Source organism: Erythrolamprus reginae, chromosome 4, assembly GCF_031021105.1.
Source record: "Erythrolamprus reginae isolate rEryReg1 chromosome 4, rEryReg1.hap1, whole genome shotgun sequence".
Classification (NCBI taxonomy): Eukaryota; Metazoa; Chordata; class Lepidosauria; order Squamata; family Dipsadidae; genus Erythrolamprus; species Erythrolamprus reginae.
The window spans coordinates 16,909,691-16,929,090 of NC_091953.1; the positions used below are offsets into that span (position 1 = coordinate 16,909,691).

Sequence of the window (19,400 nt, forward strand, 5' to 3'; positions counted from 1 at the left end):
TGCCCAAGATTTGCGTGCAATGGGTATCCAAAAATTTTCTTGCTGATTGTTGAGTTTTTAATTTTTTGGCTGAAGTAGAATGGGTATGGCACTGATGCATTGATGGAGGTTTGCTCTCTGGAGTATGGTGATAAGCCCAAGTTTCATCTCCTGTCACTATACAGTTGAGAAAAGCCTCACCTTTAATCTTGAAATGATCAAGAAATCCTCAGGCGACACTGATTCTGTCGATCTTGTCCACTTCGGTAAGCATCTTGGGCACCCATCGTAGCAGTGTTCACGCTCTTAGCATTCAGGTAGTGTATTACAGCGCACACTTTGCACTTGGAGGGAAACGGAATGAGGACACTCATCTCTAACCTTCACCCCAATGCCAGTTTATTTATTTATTTATTTTATTTATTTATTGGATTTGTATGCCGCCCCTCTCCGTAGACTCGGGGCGGCTAACAACAATAATAAAAACAGCATGTAAATCCAATACTACAACAACTAAAAAAACCCTTAATTTAAAACCAATCATACCTACAAACAAACATACCATGCATAAATTGTAAAGGCCTAGGGGGAAAGAGTCTCTCAGTTCCCCCATGCCTGACGGCAGAGGTGGGTTTTAAGGAGCTTACGAAAGGCGAGGAGGGTGGGGGCAATTTTAATCTCCGGGGGGGAGTTGGTTCCAGAGGGCCGGGGCCGCCACAGAGAAGGCTCTTCCCCTGGGCCCCGCCAAACAACGTTGTTTAGATGACGGGACCCGGAGAAGGCCCACTGTGGGACTGGTCGCTGGGATTTGTGCAGCAGAAGGCGGTCCCTGAGATAATCTGGTCCGGTGCCATGGAGGGCTTTATAGGTCATAACCAACACTTTGAATTGTGACCGGAAACTGATCAGCAACCAATGCAGACTGCGGAGTGTTGGTGTAACATGGGCATATTTGGGAAAGCCCATGATTGCTCTCGCAGCTGCATTCGGCACGGTCTGAAGTTTTCGAACACTTTTCAAAGGTAGCCCCATGTAGAGAGCATTACAGTAGTCAAGCCTCGAGGTGATGAGGGCATGAGTGGCTGTGAGCAGTGACTCCCGGTCCAGTTGATTATCTACTGACCACTGGCTCTGCTTGTTCTCTTCTGCTGGCTCCACGCTACATGATAATAATACCAACTTCCCCTGCGAACATTCCCCACGAGAGCTACGTGCCTTTTAACCTTACTTTCTGGATAACCCTCGTATATGTCCTCTGGGACTCTTGCCACCCTGTGCTCTGCTGCTCCTGCTGACCCTCATCATCAATTTCCTCCTGTCACTGATGTCAAGACATGACCAGCAGGGCTGCTGACCTATATGGGTCTGTCCTTGTCCTTTGAAAAAAGAGGGGAAAGCACAAAGCAGCCCCCTTTGAGCCAGAATGCATGAAAAAGGCCTCTTTTCACTGCACTCTTGCAGTAGATCACATGGAGCAGGATTTGAGCTGCAAAAAAAAAAGGGGGGGGAGCGGAAAGCAGCCTTTTATTCCTCTTAAAGCTAGTTGCATGGGATGTAGGAAAACAACAAAAAGGGGCATTTTAGCGCTGTCAGACTCAAGAGAGGGCAACTTTGTTCTCTTTTTTGTCATTTTTCACAGTGCAAAGCCAGCCCCATATGGCCCAAGAGTACTGCAAAAATAGATATTTTTGACACGCTGGCCCTTTAAGCTACTTTGTGCTTTTTAAAAAAAATGCTGCACAAAGTCAGCCCTATATGGCCCAGCACCAAGACCAGGCACACCTTGTCAACATTAGGATAAGAAGATGTCAGTGAGTGTCTGCAAGACATTGTGAAGGGACACCAAAAGGGGGCAGGAGTATTGGTGGTGGTGGAAGAGAAGCAGGTGGGGAAAATTGAAGGGAGTCCTTTACCTTATGGGATGCTTGGGTCTGGGAGAGACCAAGCCCAGAGTCACTTGGATTGGAATGGATCTTTAACTAACAGCTGCTAAATTTTGCTTAATGGCAGCAACAGGGATTCCTGTGACTGTGGTTGCTAAGCAATGCAGTTATCTGATGTTTTGCTTTATGACAATTGGTTAGCAACTAAAATTCTGGTCCCAATTGTAGTCATAAGTCAAGTGTTGTCATTCAGTGGTGTGGATTTTTTTTTTGTTTGCTTTTAAATGTAATACTGTAGTTTAACAGCTTAAGGCATTTTGTGAAGATGCTTCTATCTAGCTATTTAGCTACAGATAGATGATAGATAGATAGATGATAGATGGATGGATGGATGGATGGATGGATATAGATATAAATAGAGATAGAGATATACAGTATATTACTTTCAAACTAATGTCTAATATTTATTTAAACAATTTATTTGTCTATCTATCTTACTCCTGTGACTCTGAGATTAAAACATCAATACCATAAGACACATTTAAACAATGCAGCCAAGGTCCTCAAAAAAAATGTAATCCAACAACCACAACACAAACCGTTAGGCTCATTTTGCATCCTACCTGAGCGCCTGAGGCAGTAGTTAAATTTTTCAAGCTTTGGAGAACAGCAATCTTAATGTCTAGCAACATGTTATTAAATGAAACAAATGTTCTGTTGAGAAGGGGTAATTTGGAATGGAACAGAGGTAGGGTTGGCACTTCCCATTCCAAGTATGCCCTTTTAGTCATTTCTCTATTTTCCCTTTGAAAACATCAACTTTGGCTGTAGTTTTAGCATTTCCATTATGCCTTTGTATTTTTAAATTGTTATTGTTCTTACAGGAGTGGGACACATTTACTGGTGTGATCGTTGGAGATATGTTAAGAAAATCAGTAAGTGTCACACCTTTGTCTTCCCAGCACTAAGTAGTACATGACATTATCTTTCTGACAATGACAAAAAGTATACTCTGCCGTAATAATAAAACTGCCATAAATTATACTCTGCCATAATAAGAACTTTTATATTTAATAAAATAATTGTTTGAATATTAATTGTTACTGGCAAGAGTTCTTTCAATAATCTGTTCTATCAGAAGTTCTATCAGATTTTTCATCATTTTGTTTTTAGTGATAAATGTTTACTTTAGGGATGGAGTGTTTTGGGGAAAAACAACAACACATTGGGAGTGTTTTTTCTGGATTGTTTTTCTCGATGGTCGGCAACCAGAACTGGCTGACTTTCAGCTTGATCTTTCTTTTGCTGGCTCTTCTCACCATCTCTCACCATCACCCCCAAATCAAATTTAGTCCTGCAAAAGAAACAGTTGCAAACCTTGAATATTTTCATGAATACTAATGATAGTTTTGACATTTAAAATTTAATTCATGGAACAGGGAGTGGGATGGACCTAGCTAAAAGAAGCAGTCTTAAAAAGGGGGGTTGGGGAGAATTATGTATTCATTAGTATTGTCACTGTCTTAGCAATCAGAGTTTTGGCCTTAATGTTTATTGTCAAATCTTAAGCCTCACAGATATATTCGGCAAAGACTGAACAGAAAGTGACAGCCTCTTTTGTGACAACTGGGAGAACTGAAAAATGCCTGGTGAATGACTGACCAAGTCATTTGTAATTGCCCTTGGGATGATAGTTGTCACAACCAAATCATAATTTGTTTGGCTTCCTTACATACATGCCTTGTAACATTTGCAATAAAATTTATTTTCGTATCATTCAGGATTCTACCAAAAGCATGAGAGATCAGATCCCCCTTTGGATAGAACAGGAAAGAAGCTGGGCAGTTGCAACGCTAAAGGTACAATACTAACTGAATGTTTTTTCGACAGAAAAATAATTTAACTCTAAAAAAAACCCACTGAATTTTGCTTCCAAACATTTGTACCCTGAAATCGTAGCCATGTATTATTTTTCCCTTCCATAATAGCATCTTTGTTTTCAAGTTAATGATGCAACAATTGATCGTTTGGGAGGGTCAGTAATATTTATTTTTTATTTATTAATTGAATTTGTATGCCGCCCCTCTCCGGTTACACATCAACCACTAAGTTGATATGTAATGTGTAATTACGGTAGCTAATTTTAAAAATGGCTCTGTTAATAGTATTTCTTCTTTCCCCAATTCCAAATTATGTGAATTAAAATATTATTTAAAAAGTAACTTTAGGCCATGGTTATAACCTTCATGTCATATTCTTCACTATGGTCATTTCTAAATAGTTGTACAGTGGTACCTCTACTTAAGAACTTAATTCCTTCCAGGACCAGGTTCTTAAGTAGAAAAGTTTGTAAGTAGAAGCAATTTTTCCCATAGGAATCAATGTAAAAGCAAATAATGCATGCAGACCCATTAGGAAAGAAATAAAAGCTTGGAATTTGGGTGGGAGGAGGTGGAGGAATAGGAGGAGGAGGACAGTCGCTGCCAAAGGAAGAAGGTGAGAGGAATCAAAAAAATCCAAAACTTTAAAGCTTAAAAAAAAAGGAGGGACTCTGAGGTGGTGAGGAGGAGCACACACCTTCCATACACCCGCCGCGAGGCTGTCTCCCAGAGAGAAACTCAGAGAGAAACCCAGGCAGGCGAGAGGGAGGAACCTCCTGCTCTTTTGACCGAAAGGTGGCTGCTGCTGCTGCTGCTACCTGCTTCCTCTTCCTTCCCATGCTAAAGGGCTCCCTGCACCTCTCGCTCGCTTTGTAGCCGGCGCCTTTTCTTCACTGTAGTGACTCCTTGGTTTGGCTGAAGCCAGGTTGATCTGGCCGGGGCAAAGTGGCTCCTTTTTCCTTTTGTGCCCAGACGCTCTGGGAGGCAACCTCGCTCCAGGTGTATAGGAGGCAGCGCGGGGGAGTCACCACAGCAAAGTGGTTTATTTCCTCTCCAAGCGCCCAGAGAAAGGAAAACTCCCCGTTCGCTCTGGGTTGCCCAGAGCGAAGGGAACATTTCTTTTCTCGGGGCACTGGCAGAGGTTTATTCCCTCTCCAAGCTCCCAGAGAAAGGAAAATGCTTTGTTCACTCTGGATTGCCAAAGCCTCCCTAAGCGCCACCGAAAGGCTCCTCTGGCAGTCCAGAAAAGCCTGAGATGGCCGTGATTCAAGGGGGAATGGCAGGAAACTGGCCGGACCTTCGTGCCGCTCTCAAATTTCCTGGGAAATTTTTCCGGGCTCAGGTTCTTAAGTAGAAAATGGTTCTTGAGAAGAAGCAAAAAAATCTTGAACACCCAGTTCTTATCTAGAAAAGTTCTTAAGTAGAGGCGTTTGTAGGTAGAGTTACCACTGTACTTGAATTTTGAAAACCTTGTCTGTTTTTTCTAATCATGTTAGGTTCCTTTTTTAATCTTCATTTTACCATGCTTAGCTAAATTCAAAACCCAAAATCAACACTTTAAGCTGAGCCCAGAAAGGAGTAAGGAAGTGTCATGTCTCTAAAAATGCATCCTTTAAAATCCTAAATCTGTTCTTTACAGTTGATGTTTCAGAATGATCTTTAAACCATTATGTATGGACCAAATAATATAATTAGAAATATTTTTGCAAATAACAGTATTTGATTGACCTATGATTGTAATATTCCATATTCTGTTCTGCTTATTCAGAAAAAAAATGATGTTCCATCATTATGTTTCAATGAATTTAGAATATTATTAATAAATATTTTTACAATTCCATTCACTTTAGTATCTAATTGTAATAGAAACAAAATGAATACCCTGAGAATTAGCACTATCAAGGGGGGGAAAACCCACACCCCATCAACACTGGCAGGGCAAGCTACAGTATCTAAACAAGGTGCAACCCCACATTTACTTACAGTGATTATGTTACTTAGTTGAGTAATAAAATGTCTTCAAGCAAACAACCAAGATCAGAGAGCACCAAGAACTCCATAATTTAGCCTGAACTGCATATATTGTTTTCTTTTGATATATAAATATGTAATATTAAGCTCTTTTGAGATTAGGTATAAGGAAAGGGTTTAAATATAATATTTAGCATTATGAAAATGAGCTAGTTTAGTTCATCCAGGCTCCCACTGAGGTTTTGATTAGAATTCTACTTTAATATAAGAAACCCCACTTCTACACATATGGTTTTACAATTGTTATATTGTCTCAACACACCAGGTATGCTTATTAAGCCACATGAGAACCATTCCTTGAAAATTAATGAAAACAACTATTCCGGCATGGTTTTACACAATTGCAATGAATACATTGCTGGAGAATTGAAATTATATGACAATTAATTATTTTTTTTTCAATTCAGCATGAAAAACAGATCCCCCCCCCCTCTTACAATTAAACCTGTTGATTTGTTTTATAGATCTCTCTTCCACCTTTGTATCAATCAGTTTGCTTTCAAGATGCAGCCCTGTGGCAGCCTTTCTCGCGGAGCTCAGTGTGTGAACAAGAATTTCCATCTATTATAGCAAATAGACTCTCTCTGTTTCAGCAGGTATTTCTGGGCCTACAATTTCAAACAAGTATAAATCATATGCAAATCTTTGGGGGTGGGGCAGGAGAGGAGAAGGAGACAGAATATATCCTCATCCTTTTTTTCTTTTACACTGCTGGATTTCATGTTTATTCAAAGCATGCTTTTGCAGTTTTTATGGCGTGATAAATCTTATAAAATACCAAAGGAAATGTGACTCAATTTGTTAAATGTGAGCCTACTGGAGCTGTAGATTCAAATCTTTCATGTTGTTAAGCCAAGGCAAGCAGTTTTAGATGCTTCCCCCTCCAATTCCTGTTATGAAGGATCCATAAGTCACCAATTGAACATGCAAGCCTTCCATATTAACATCTCTTTCTCAGTCACTGGTCTTCTCAGTTAAAAAACATTGATTGAGCCAGAACGGAAAATGTGAATATTTTAAATATTCATGTTAATAATGTGAAGACTGAAAAATCAGTTGATTTTTACAAGAAGTTCTGATCTCTGCAGTGATGTCAAGGGAGTGGTAAGATTGACTCTGTTGTTGAACTGGATTCTAAATTTCAATTACAGACCAGATTGCCTTCTAGTCTCTTTCTTAACCAGTTGGCTTAATATACCTGCAAGAATAGATTTCCTATAACCAGGAGCTTCACCATTTTGGTTTTCTTTATTCAACTTAGCTTCCAATATCTTGACCACATTAAATTCATACTGTTCAACTTTTTCATAATATATATATATATATATATATATATATATATATATATATATATATATATATATATGACGGTCTTGGTATATTCGGGTTTCTTCCCGTGTAGGATTTGGAAATTTCTGGCGACGTTTCGATGAGGTCCCACTCATCATCTTCAGGCTGGTGTTTCTGTCCTTGTTCTCAGGCGAACACTGCGAGACCTTAGCTGCCTTCCTTCTATAAATACTGGTGGCTGGGTGTCATCCACAATGGACAGAGATACAAACAGATAGAAGGAGCCCCCATGGGATCACCCCTGTCACCCGTCATCGCAAACTTATACATGGAATATTTTGAAACCAATGCCTTGGACAAATCTGAATACAAACCCAAACTCTGGCTTAGATATGTAGATGACACCTTCGTAATTTGGCCACATGGGAAAGAAAAACTGGACAGCTTTCTCACACATCTCAACAGCCTACACCCCAAAATACAATTCACCATGGAAATAGAAACCAACAACAAACTTCCCTTCCTGGATGTCCTAATCTACAAAAAACCCGATGGCTCCCTAGGACACACCGTATACCAGAAGAAGACACACACCAACCGCTACTTGAACGCAAAATCCCACCACCACCCCGCACAGATCAATTCCGTAGCCAAGACCCTCATTTCCAGAACCAAACGCCTAGCCGACAAAGACCACCTGGAACCTGAATTACACAGTCTCACTAATGTATTAATTTCCAATGGATTCCAAAGAGAGGCAATCAACAACTTAATCCAAAAAGAGACACCCCCCAAGAACCAAGACACAGAACAGGACAATGGCATCGCCCTCCTCCCTTACATCAAGGGCACCACAGATAAAATCAGTAAAATTCTCCGCAGACACAACATCAAGACAGCCTTTGGTACAGATAAAAAAATAGCCAACATCCTAAGAAACCCGAAAGACAATATCCAACTTGAAAACCAGGGAGTTTATCAAATACCGTGTAAAAACTGCCCAGCCACATATATTGGACAAACAAACAGGAGAGTAAATGCACGTGTTGCAGAACATAAGAATGCATTAAAGAAAAAAGAAAAAACCTCCTCCCTTTTCCAACACTTCAAAACCACAGGACATGAAATTGATTTTGACAGTACCAAATTAATTTCCAAAACAGAACACTACAGCAAAAGAATAATCATGGAAGCTATCGAGATAGAAAAACATCCCCAAAATATGAACAAGCGGGATGATACCTCTCGCTTACCAGACATCTGGAAACCAGCCCTCAAACATATCCCAGCCACAGAAACCAGACTCAGGACACACATTGTAAAGCAATCAAGCAGCCTGCAAGTTCTAACTACTCAGGACATCACGCCTAATCTACAACCATTAACTAATCAGCATACCTCAGCTACATCAACGACCCCAATTGTTACCCCTCTGACTCACCAGGAAGTTTCTACACAGCAGGCAATTGCTGAGCCATCAAACCACACCCAGCCACCAGTATTTATAGAAGGAAGGCAGCTAAGGTCTCGCAGTGTTCGCCTGAGAACAAGGACAGAAACACCAGCCTGAAGATGATGAGTGGGACCTCATCGAAACGTCGCCAGAAATTTCCAAATCCTACACGGGAAGAAACCCGAATATACCAAGACCGTCATACCTGTACCCGTGAAAATCTACGAAAACAAATATATATATATATATATATATATACACATACATACATACTGTATTGATAATATTGATCACCCTTTTCATGATACATCCAGCTCATAAACATAAAATAGACATAGATTGATTGCAAATTATAAATCTGCTGAAGGACAGTCTTTCTATTGATTACCATACTCAATATTCTCCTACACTCACATCTTTAAATTACATTGATCTTTGTAATATCAGATTAACAAGTGTATAGATATTGAAGTAAATTGAGGCAAAGCATGATTAAGTGTTCCCCTATTCTGTTTACATTTCCAATATGGTTACTTTATTACCCTGCATTTTTAAGGAATCTTTTTGGCACCTAGTAAATATGACAGAGAATATTTTGTCACATTTGCTTCATATTTTTTTTGCAAAAATCTTTTTCTTATACAGTAGTCCCTCGCTATACCGCGTTTCACCTACTGCGGCTTCACTTCATCGCGGGTTTTCAAGAAATATTAATGAGAAAAATCATTCGCGGATCTTCGCTGGTTCGCGGGTTTCTGAGGTAGTCGATCGGCAGATTTAAACAGCCCGCCGAACTCGATCGGCAGGTTTTTCAAAAAAAAAAAATCTAAAATTGTAAATACTGTATTTAAATACTGTATCTAAAATAAATACTGTGTGGGAAGGGTTTATAAACACTTAAAACAATGAAAACTTACCAAACAATTACAATATAAATACTTAAATAAGTACTATCAGTCGATAAATTCCCCATCGCGGATTTCACCTATTGCGGGCGGGTCTGGAACGTAACACCAGCGATAGGTGAGGGACTACTGTATTTCTACCCTCATCGACAGCCTCTTTTATCAATCTACTGCGCAACTTTTTATCTCCCTCCCCCCCATAATTCCCATTAGCTCAACATCAGAGACTTTTGGCATTTTTTAAATGAAATTCTTTTCAATCTGCTCCAAGCAGCCATCACATCTGTTTTTTTATGTAAGCTTTCCATCTGAGGGAATAATCTATATTAGAGTAGCAGTGATGGCAAACTGTTTTTGGTTTGCGTGCCAAAAAGGGGAGGAGCACGGGGGTGGGGGGGAAGCACTGATGCATGTGGGGAAGAAAGGCTTTTAAGCTTGGGAGAGCAAATATGGGCATTCCCCACCTTTTCTGGGACCTGGAAATAGCCTGTTTAGAAACTACCAGTGGGCCCAAAAGACCCAAACATTACCTGGCACCTGACCTGAGCTCATGTGCCAACGGATATGGCTCCATGTGCCACTTGTGGCACACATGCCATAGGTTCACCATCACTCATGTATAGCATCCTTTTCTTCCTATCATTTCATTTTTGTTTCTTTAACTTTTATAATTTCTTCCCTTGCTTATTTCTTCCCAAGATCTATTCACGACAGTATCAAAACATGGACTGTTCCACATTCAGAATCCGTCATCTTTGTACTTCTCACTATGTTTAATCATAAGACACCCAATCATGCATTTAAGGTTTTTTTCTTGCTCTGTGTAGCTCAGAATAAATATGTGCTTGGACTATGTATTCCAAACAGATCTTAGCCTAAACAACTACTCAGCAAATAGTCATATACCTACTTTTCATAACAACCCACACATATCAACAAAAAGTTTACTGTGTAACTATTGAAATTGTTGCTATCCTTTTGATGTTAATTCTTACAGGTTGGCTTATTTTCCCTAAATTTGGCTTCCTGGTAGCTTTTTTCAGCTCACTGAAGCTGCCATTTAATAAGGTGGAGAGTAAAATATCAACTGAACAGCGCAATTAATACTGTATATTCATTTAGAACTCATAGATTAAGGGCTGCCAATTTTAATCGGATTTTAATTGGAGTTGTCTCTTTTAAAGAGGCTGATCAGTGCTGATTTAAATCATTTATCTACCTTCTCATTCATGCCCTGCACTTAAGCTTTTATAAATAATACATTATCTGTTAATATTAACTAAGGAATGCGCTATCACTATTAGATATCTGCTGTATCTTAAGATCCGAAGTATGAAATATAAGAGAAATGTTTCTTTTAACTGCTCAATGCCAAGAGTAAATCAACCAGAAAACTTTCTTGAATGAAAGACAAGAGCTAGAAATATTGCCATATTTGCCTGGAATTGAGGTGATGGTGTGCTGTATCAAAACTGAAATCAACCTTGTTATGAAAGATTGTAGGGAGTCTGAGAAAAGAATGGAATAGTAGTGAGTGAGTCTGTTGTCTCATAAATGGCAACCAGCCCAGGTAAAGAGAACTCTGGGAATAATTATCCAAAATAATTTCCATAAATGTCATTGCATGTTTCTAAGTTCCAGGAACTTTTAACGCTATGCGTTTTCTGCATACCATAATTGTACAAGGGTTATTATTTTCCATTGCTTATCTCTGCTACTAATTAAGCAGTGGATTAATTTATTGCATAAATAATATTGGAAGCAGCTTTTATCACATTTTTTATAAAGCCTGTAATTTTGAAAATCCTCATCTTTTATGATACATTTCACTCATCCAAATCTTTATGCCAAGCATGTGGAAGTGTTAGATGATGTTTGCTTAATCAGCTGAGAATCCTAACATTTTTATTTGCAGGTCCTTGTGGTCCAGGCTGTCAGGCCAGATAGGCTACAGAGTGCAATGACTCTTTTTGCTTGTAAAACTTTGGGTGAGTTGCTAGATTTTTTAGAATACATGTAAAGTATATATTTCCACTTTAATTCATTTAAAGGCAGGCTTTCACATGCATGTTAGAAAGTTGGAAATAACAGAGCTGGAAGGCACCTTGGAGGTCTTCTAGTCTAACCCTCTCCTTAGGCAGGAAACTCTACACCACTTCAAACAGATGGTTATCCAACATCTTAAAAACTTCCAGTGTTGGAGCATTCACAACTTCTGGAGGCAAGCTGTCAGGAAATGTCTCCTTAGTTCTAAGTTGCTTCTCTCCTTGATTAGTTTCCACCAATTGCTTCTTGCTCTATCCTCAGGAGCTTTGGAGAGTAGCTTGACTCCCTCTTCTTTATGGCAGCCCCTGAATGTGTATATAACTATAACATATAACTATGTATTATTGTTATATTATAGATGGTAAACAAGTCTAATAAATTACATTACATTGTTACATTATGTTACATCATGTAAGCCACCCATTTTGTCTTTCGATAGCTAATGACAGCTAAAATTACAGCAAAACTTCAGCATAACAATAAATACATGATAAAATCCGTCAACATAACCCAGAGTTGTAGGGGAGATAGGTGGCATGGAAATTCAATAAATCAAATCAAATCAACATAATCATCTCATTGACTTGCCATATATTCCAATCTCCTTATGAAAGGCCAGTAAGGTTGGAGCTAATCTAATCTGCCGGGGGAATAATGTTGCCACTACACCAAAAGCTTTTTTCCATATCTACGGGACTGTCTTCGGCCAGTTAGGTCCCACAGAGCTGGCCTTCTCCAGGTCCCATCAGCCAGGCAATGCCATCTGGCGGGGCCTAAGGGAAGAGCCTTCTTTGTGGCGGCCCTGGCCCTCTGGAATCAACTCCCCCTGGAGATTCATATCGCCACCACCCTCCCAGTCTTTCATAAGGCCTTGAAAACACATTTCTGCCGACACTGAAATCTTAATATCTACCCCAGTCTACGAGTGAAGTATGATATGAATGTGGATGATTGGATTATTAATATATAGGGGTTTTACAATATAATTTAAATTAGATTTTTATGTATTTTAGTATTGATATTTTAGAGTATTTAATATTAGATTTCTTCAAGTCCCAGGAGAAGTGTGGCATAGAAATCGGATGGATGGATGGATGGATGGATGGACAGACAGATAGATAAATTCAGGGCAGTTGTGTTCTCTGAACAATTCAGTTGACAATAGCAATTCAAAATGTATTTGTGGGTTTACTGGAATTCTGTTACTTTTTTATTATAAATACTTTCATTTCTAGGGATTAAAGAGCTGACGCCACCCCCACTGAATCTGAAACGTCTGTACAAGGAAACATTGGAAATTGAACCAATCTTGATTATTATTTCCCCTGGTGCTGATCCTTCTCAAGAATTGCAGGAGCTTGCAAGCACTGAAAGAAATGGAGAATGCTACCACCAGGTGAAACACTGTCATACATCAGTCGAAGCGATATGCTCGTTCCCCTGATGTTTCTGGTTCTTGAGTAGAATACATAATTTGTCACATTATCTTATTTCACCTTATTGACTACATTTGCTCCTTGGTGTGTTTGTGTCACACACACACACACACACACACACACACACACACACACCCCTTGTTTCCCTCCAAATAAGACATCCCTTGATAATATGCCCAATCGGGCTTTTGAGTGCATGGCAATAAGGTCGAGGGCTTATTTCAGAGTTCAAAAAAATATATAAGACAGGTTCTTATTTTGGAGAAAACACGGTACATGAATACAGTGGTGCCTCATCTTACGAACGCCTCTTCTAACGAACTTTTCAAGATACGAACACGGTGTTTAAGATTTTTTTGCCTCTTCTTCCGAACTATTTTCACCTTACGAACCCAAGCAGCTGCTGCTGGGATTAAGGGGTTTCTTTTTTTCCCCTTTTTTGAAGAAAGAAAAGGGAGGGGCTGCTTGGAGTAGGAAACATTTTGCAGAGAACAATGTGCTTGCAAAGGAACTGAAAGGGTGTCTTTTTAAAAAAGAAAAGGGAGGAGGGAGGGGCAGCTTGGGAGAGGAAAATTTTTGCAGAGAACAACGTGCTTGCAAAGGAACTGAAAGGGTGTCTTTTTAAGAAAGAAAAGGGAGTAGGGAGGGGCAGCTTGGGAGAGGAAATTTTTTGCAGAGAACAACGTGCTTGCAAAGGAACTGAAAGGGTGTCTTTTTAAGAAAGAAAAGGGAGGAGGGAGGGGCAGCTTGGGAGAGGAAAATTTTTGCAGAGAACAACGGGCTTGCAAAGGAACTGAAAGGGTGTCTTTTTAAGAAAGAAAAGGGAGGAGGGAGGGGCAGCTTGGGAGAGGAAAATTTTTGCAGAGAACAACGTGCTTGCAAAGGAACTGAAAGGGTGTCTTTTTAAGAAAGAAAAGGGAGGAGGGAGGGGCAGCTTGGGGGAGGAAAATTTTTGCAGAGAACAACCTGCTTGCAACTGAAAGGGTGTCTTTTGAAGAAAGAAAAGGGAGGGGCGCCCCCCTTGCCTTTCTTCCTTCCCACTCACCCTTTAGCCTAGCTTCTTCCACCCGCCCCTTTAGCTGCTCCTCCCTGCCCTCTGTTCGCCTCCCTTCTAAAGTTTGGGATTTTCCTGCAGGATTTGCACGCATTATTTGCTTTTACATTGATTCCTATGGGAAACATTGTTTCATCTTACGAACTTTTCACCTTACGAACCTCCTCCTGGAACCAATTAAGTTCGTATGATGAGGTACCACTGTATACATGCATACATCTTTAGTGTACCATTGACAGATAGCTGAGGTGGCAGACATTGAGAAGTCCTACAGGCGATTAGAAAGATCTAAGCTAAAAGACAACATTGAGGCACTAATCACAGCAGCATAAATACTGGCCCAGATCCAGAGAAGCAAGGTTCTACTTCTCTAGGCAAGATTTGAGGTGCAGACTGTTCAGAATACCACATATATTACAACACAGGCTGTGGCAGGTGCAAATAGTAGACAGGAAGGGCATACACTGAATGATAGAGTCAAATAGCTGGTGTTGTTTATAGTGTACGAACCAGCTCCTCCTATATCTAGATGGAAGATTCTACAGAAGGTGGTGGAGAATAACAGGACTAAGTTCCTGTAAAACTTCCAGATCCAGAAGTTAGGCAGATACTGACCAGTGAACATGTTGCTGCTGAGCCACACAACTTCATACAGACTAGTTATGGTCAGGGTTAAGAAGGACAAATGATTAATATGTTTTCTTCTTAAAAAAATAAATAAAAGACCTTTCTCCTCTTTAAAAGCTATACTGAAACAATTCTGGAAATAATAAAGATACAAGACAAATGACAATGATATTTTAATTGATATGTTGCCTCTATTATATTTTATGCATGAGATAATTCATCTTCCATGAGACTACTGGATAATGATTTCCGTTAATTACAAATATGATCCAAAATTATCTACATATCAACGACAGTAATTTTACACTTGACATTTTGTGCTATTTTTACAATTTCAATGTAGTCTCAGTGTTAGAATTCATTACTTCAGTGCTTAATCTGCAAGACTCCTACAAATATATACATTTCCCCCCTATGATTAAAGAACAATATTCCACTGTTTTTTGTAGGTGGCCATGGGCCAAGGTCAAGCTGATCTAGCTATTCAGACGGTAAAAGATTGTGCCCGGAATGGAGAATGGTTGTGCTTGAAGAATTTGCACCTTGTTGTATCGTGGCTGCCTATATTGGAAAAGGTAAGTTATTTTGCAGAATTCGGTAATTTTTAGGCTGTTTTCCATGGCAAATGGGGAAAAAATGTTATCAATATTATTGTAGTGTCCAGGACAGATCATCTGTCAACTTAATAAAATTAATAAAAACTCCACAGACAATTCCATCAACAAACACATCAACCTACAACCAACCTTTGAGCTTCGTAGAATTCGAATCAACCACACAGCCTACCAGCAATGGCATCAACCCTTAACCAACCCATGCAACCCCTCCCAACCAGCAGTACACCTCACCTAATGTGACATTTTTCTTATTGCACTTTTATTATCATGCAAGATAAGAAGCCAGAAACAATATATTACTTCCATTAGTTTAGGGATTGTGGTCAGGGGTTCTTCTGTGATACAAATGACATCATCAGCAAAGGCTTGGACTTTGTAAGTTTCCTTTCTAGTCCTATATATATGTATGTATGTATGTATGTATGTATGTATGTTTGTTTGTTTGTTTGTTTGTTTATTTATATTTTTTGCCGCCCCTCTCCATAGACTCAGGGCGGCTCACAACAGTAATAGAAAAAAAAAGTACAATACAAATCTAATAATTAAAACTAAAAACCCATAACTTAAAAAACATGTACATAACATACCATGCATAAACAATATAAAAGAGGCTCAGAAGAATAAACCTTTTCTCTGCTATATAGCTGTGTATCCACATTCTGTTCACTCTCTATCCACCTTGTTTGTATCTGGAAGGAAAAAAGGAAAGGAAAGACATTCCTGCAATAGCACTTAGCAATAGTACTTAGACTTATATTTATTTATTTATTTATTTATTCATTCATTCATTCATTCATTCATTCATTCATTCATTCAATTTTTATGCTGCCCTTCTCCTTAGACTCAGGGCAGCTTACAACATGTTAGCAATAGCCCCTTTTTTAAACAGAGCTAGGCTATTGCCCCCACAATCCGGGTCCTCATTTTACCCACCTCGGAAGGATGGAAGACTGAGTCAACCTTGAGCCGGTGATGAGATTTGAACTGCTGACCTACAGATCTACAGTCAGCTTCAGTGGCCTGCAGTACAGCACTCTACCTGCTGCGCCACCCTGGCTCATATACCGTTTCATAGTGATTTATAGGCCTCTCTAAGTGGCTTACAGAGTCAGCATATTGCCCCCTCCCATTTTTGTCATTGACCTCAGAAGGGTGGAAGGCTCAGTCAACCTCGAGCCTCCCAGCAGCCAGCAATCAGCAGAAGTAGCCTGCAGTACTGCACTCTAACCTCTGCGCCATTATGGCAGATTTTACTCCACTAGTCATTGTCGATTATAGAGTCAGCACTCATTTCCATTTTAAGGCCATTGAGCCAGCTCCATCCAAACATGCTTCCACAGTCAGATGGCCAGCATGAGGTGTCAGAGCACTGTTTCCTTTCCACCATATTTATCTACTCACGTTTGCATGCTTTTGAACTGCTACGTGAGCAGGAACTAGGAGAAGATGGATGCTTGCCTCTGTATAACCATCTGATTTCCAGCTGATAAGCCCAGCGTCTTAATTACTGAGTCTTCACGCCACCCCAATTGGTTATATTTGGTTTCCTCTTAAATTATTTCCTATCTTTGATTGCTCCACTAGGGATGGAGGGAAGCAAGCAAGCATTGTGGTATAGTGCACACAGTTTTGTTTGTATCCAAGTTCTAGAGTCTAGCGTTAAAGAAGGTTCAGAGACTCTCTGACATTTATGCCTTGGAAAAGTAGTCATCAGTTACCAATGGGTAGCTGCCCTACAGTTTGCTGTATACTGTGCATGTCAAATTAGCATTGGTGATTTATTTTAAATAAATTTATTTAAAGGATTTGTAAATTATTCAGGTGTAGCACTTCTAAAACCTCAGAAGTATGGTTTAGCAGGAGTTGTATCCCTGTTGCCAATTGCTCCCAAGTATATTTGAGGCAACTCTTGTTGTAAAAGTTACAGCGATGTAAATCTGTGATGATGTATGTCAAATTTTCCAACTCCCTAAAATTATTCCCCTAGAAATATGTGCATTGCAAATATAAACCCCATCACTACAGCGGTATTTATAATAAAGGCAGAATTTGGTGAAAAAATGTTAACATACTTTTAAAATATTTTTAAAAGCCACAGTTGATTCATTCAGAGGATAACTTGTAGTTCATACCAAATAAATATATCTATACTTCAGAAATTAACTGGCAGAAAAATATAGTTACACTTGGCATAAATCCTTCAATTCAAGGTATTCAAATAATAAAAGCAAAAATTGCTTTTGGAAGATTGTTTCTCTTTTTATATCTGAAATTTTTATTTGCATGTACTGTATTCCTTTCTTCCCTTTGACATCTGTACTCAGAAAATAATGATCAAATGGAAGACAAAATGTTGTTACAAATCCTGATTTTTCTCAGTTGAGAAAAGTGAATATAAATGACTATATAAGGGAATATAGTCATCAAATGTCAGGAGTAAAAAAAAAAGGATTGTTAAATTTATGAAGAAATGGATTTGCCTTTCTATTATCATATTTCAGCATATTAAATTTAATGGTTGTCCATATTTTTCAGAGAGTAATTTGACATTAGAATGTAAAACATTTATTTACCGTTTCTGCATCAATTCTTTTACAATAGGAACTGAATAACCTACAGCCCCAGCCTGGGTTTCGTCTCTGGTTGACAGCTGAAGTCCATCCCAGTTTTTCTCCCATTTTGCTCCAATCAAGTCTGAAGATAACATACGAAGTAAGAATTGAAACTCTAAGGAACTCCAGACTTATTGGCAAAATAATTACAATTTCAAACAGGGTCCTCTAATACATGGGATTGGTCTGTCCTTTTCTCCACTATAATCTTGTCTATCCATTGAAAAGCATGCTCTACTTGTGGGGCCATTTGCTTCCTTGGCCCCATTGCGACTTCCTGCCGCCTCTCTTTCTAACATATGTAACCAATTAATAATAATAATAATAATAATAATAATAATAATAATAATAATAATTTATTAGATTTGTATGCCGCCCCTCTCCGAAGACTCGGGGCGGCTCACAACAAACGATAAAACAATATATATAGGCACAAATCTAATATTAAGAAAAAAACTAAAAACCCTATCATAATTAAAAACCAAACAGCACATACATACCAAACATAAATTATAATAAGCCTGGGGGAAAGGTGTCTCAAATCCCCCATGCCTGGCGGTATAAGTGGGTCTTAAGTAGTTTACGGAAGACAAGGAGGGTGGGAGCAGTTCTAATCTCCGGGGGGAGTTGATTCCAGAGGGCCGGGGCCGCCACAGAGAAGGCTCTTCCCCTGGGGCCCGCCAGACGACATTGTTTAGTCGACGGGACCTGGAGAAGGCCAACTCTGTGGGACCTTATCGGCCGCTGGGATTCGTGCGGTAGCAGGCGGTTCCGGAGGTATTCTGGTCCAATGCCATGTAGGGCTTTAAAGGTCATGACTAACACTTTGAATTGTGACCGGAAACTGATCGGCATCCAATGCAGGCCACGGAGTGTTGTAGATACGTGGGCGAATCTGGGAAGCCCCACGATGGCTCTTGCGGCTGCGTTCTGCACGATCTGAAGTTTCCGAACACTTTTCAAAGGTAGCCCCATGTAGAGAGCGTTGCAGTAATCGAACCTCGAGGTGATAAGGGCATGAGTGATTGTGAGCAATGACTCCCTGTCCAAATAGGGCCGCAACTGGTGCACCAGGCGAACCTGGGCAAATGCCCTCCTCGCCACAGCTGAAAGATTATGTTCCAATGTCAGCTGTGGATCGAGGAGGACGCCCAAGTTGCGCACCCTCTCTGAGGGGGTCAATAGTTCCCCCCCCCCCCAGGGTAATGGACGGACAGATGGAATTGTTCTTGGGAGGCAATACCCACAGCCACTCCGTCTTGTCTGGATTGAGTTTGAGTTTGTTGACACCCATTAAACTAAAAAGAAAGTGGAAAAGGATATATTGTACAAGCAGACATTTGCTTGCATTCTTTGTGATACCAGTCACTGTACTTTAATGCTACAGTAAGATATTATTTTCTCTTCCAGGCACCTCCAGGCCTCAAAAAGAACCTAATGCGAACATATGAATCTTGGACGCCAGAACAAATTAGTAAAAAGGGTAATTTAGCTCGAGCTCATGCTCTTTTTAGCCTGGCTTGGTTTCATGCTGCTTGTCAAGAACGAAGGAATTATATCCCTCAGGTAATTTTTTTTAATTGCTAC

General features: G+C 39.7%; 1 protein-coding gene across 1 annotated transcript in view; it reads left to right on the forward strand.

Moving 5' to 3' along the window:
* The window catches only part of DYNC2H1 (dynein cytoplasmic 2 heavy chain 1), a 184,870-nt gene that overhangs the window by 100,278 nt on the left and 65,192 nt on the right, over positions 1 to 19,400 (forward strand). Inside the window, 8 exon segments of the mRNA XM_070749693.1 lie at positions 2,747 to 2,797; positions 3,644 to 3,721; positions 6,238 to 6,369; positions 11,337 to 11,409; positions 12,703 to 12,863; positions 15,034 to 15,159; positions 17,803 to 17,913; positions 19,224 to 19,379. Of these exon segments, the coding sequence (XP_070605794.1) occupies positions 2,747 to 2,797; positions 3,644 to 3,721; positions 6,238 to 6,369; positions 11,337 to 11,409; positions 12,703 to 12,863; positions 15,034 to 15,159; positions 17,803 to 17,913; positions 19,224 to 19,379 (888 nt within the window).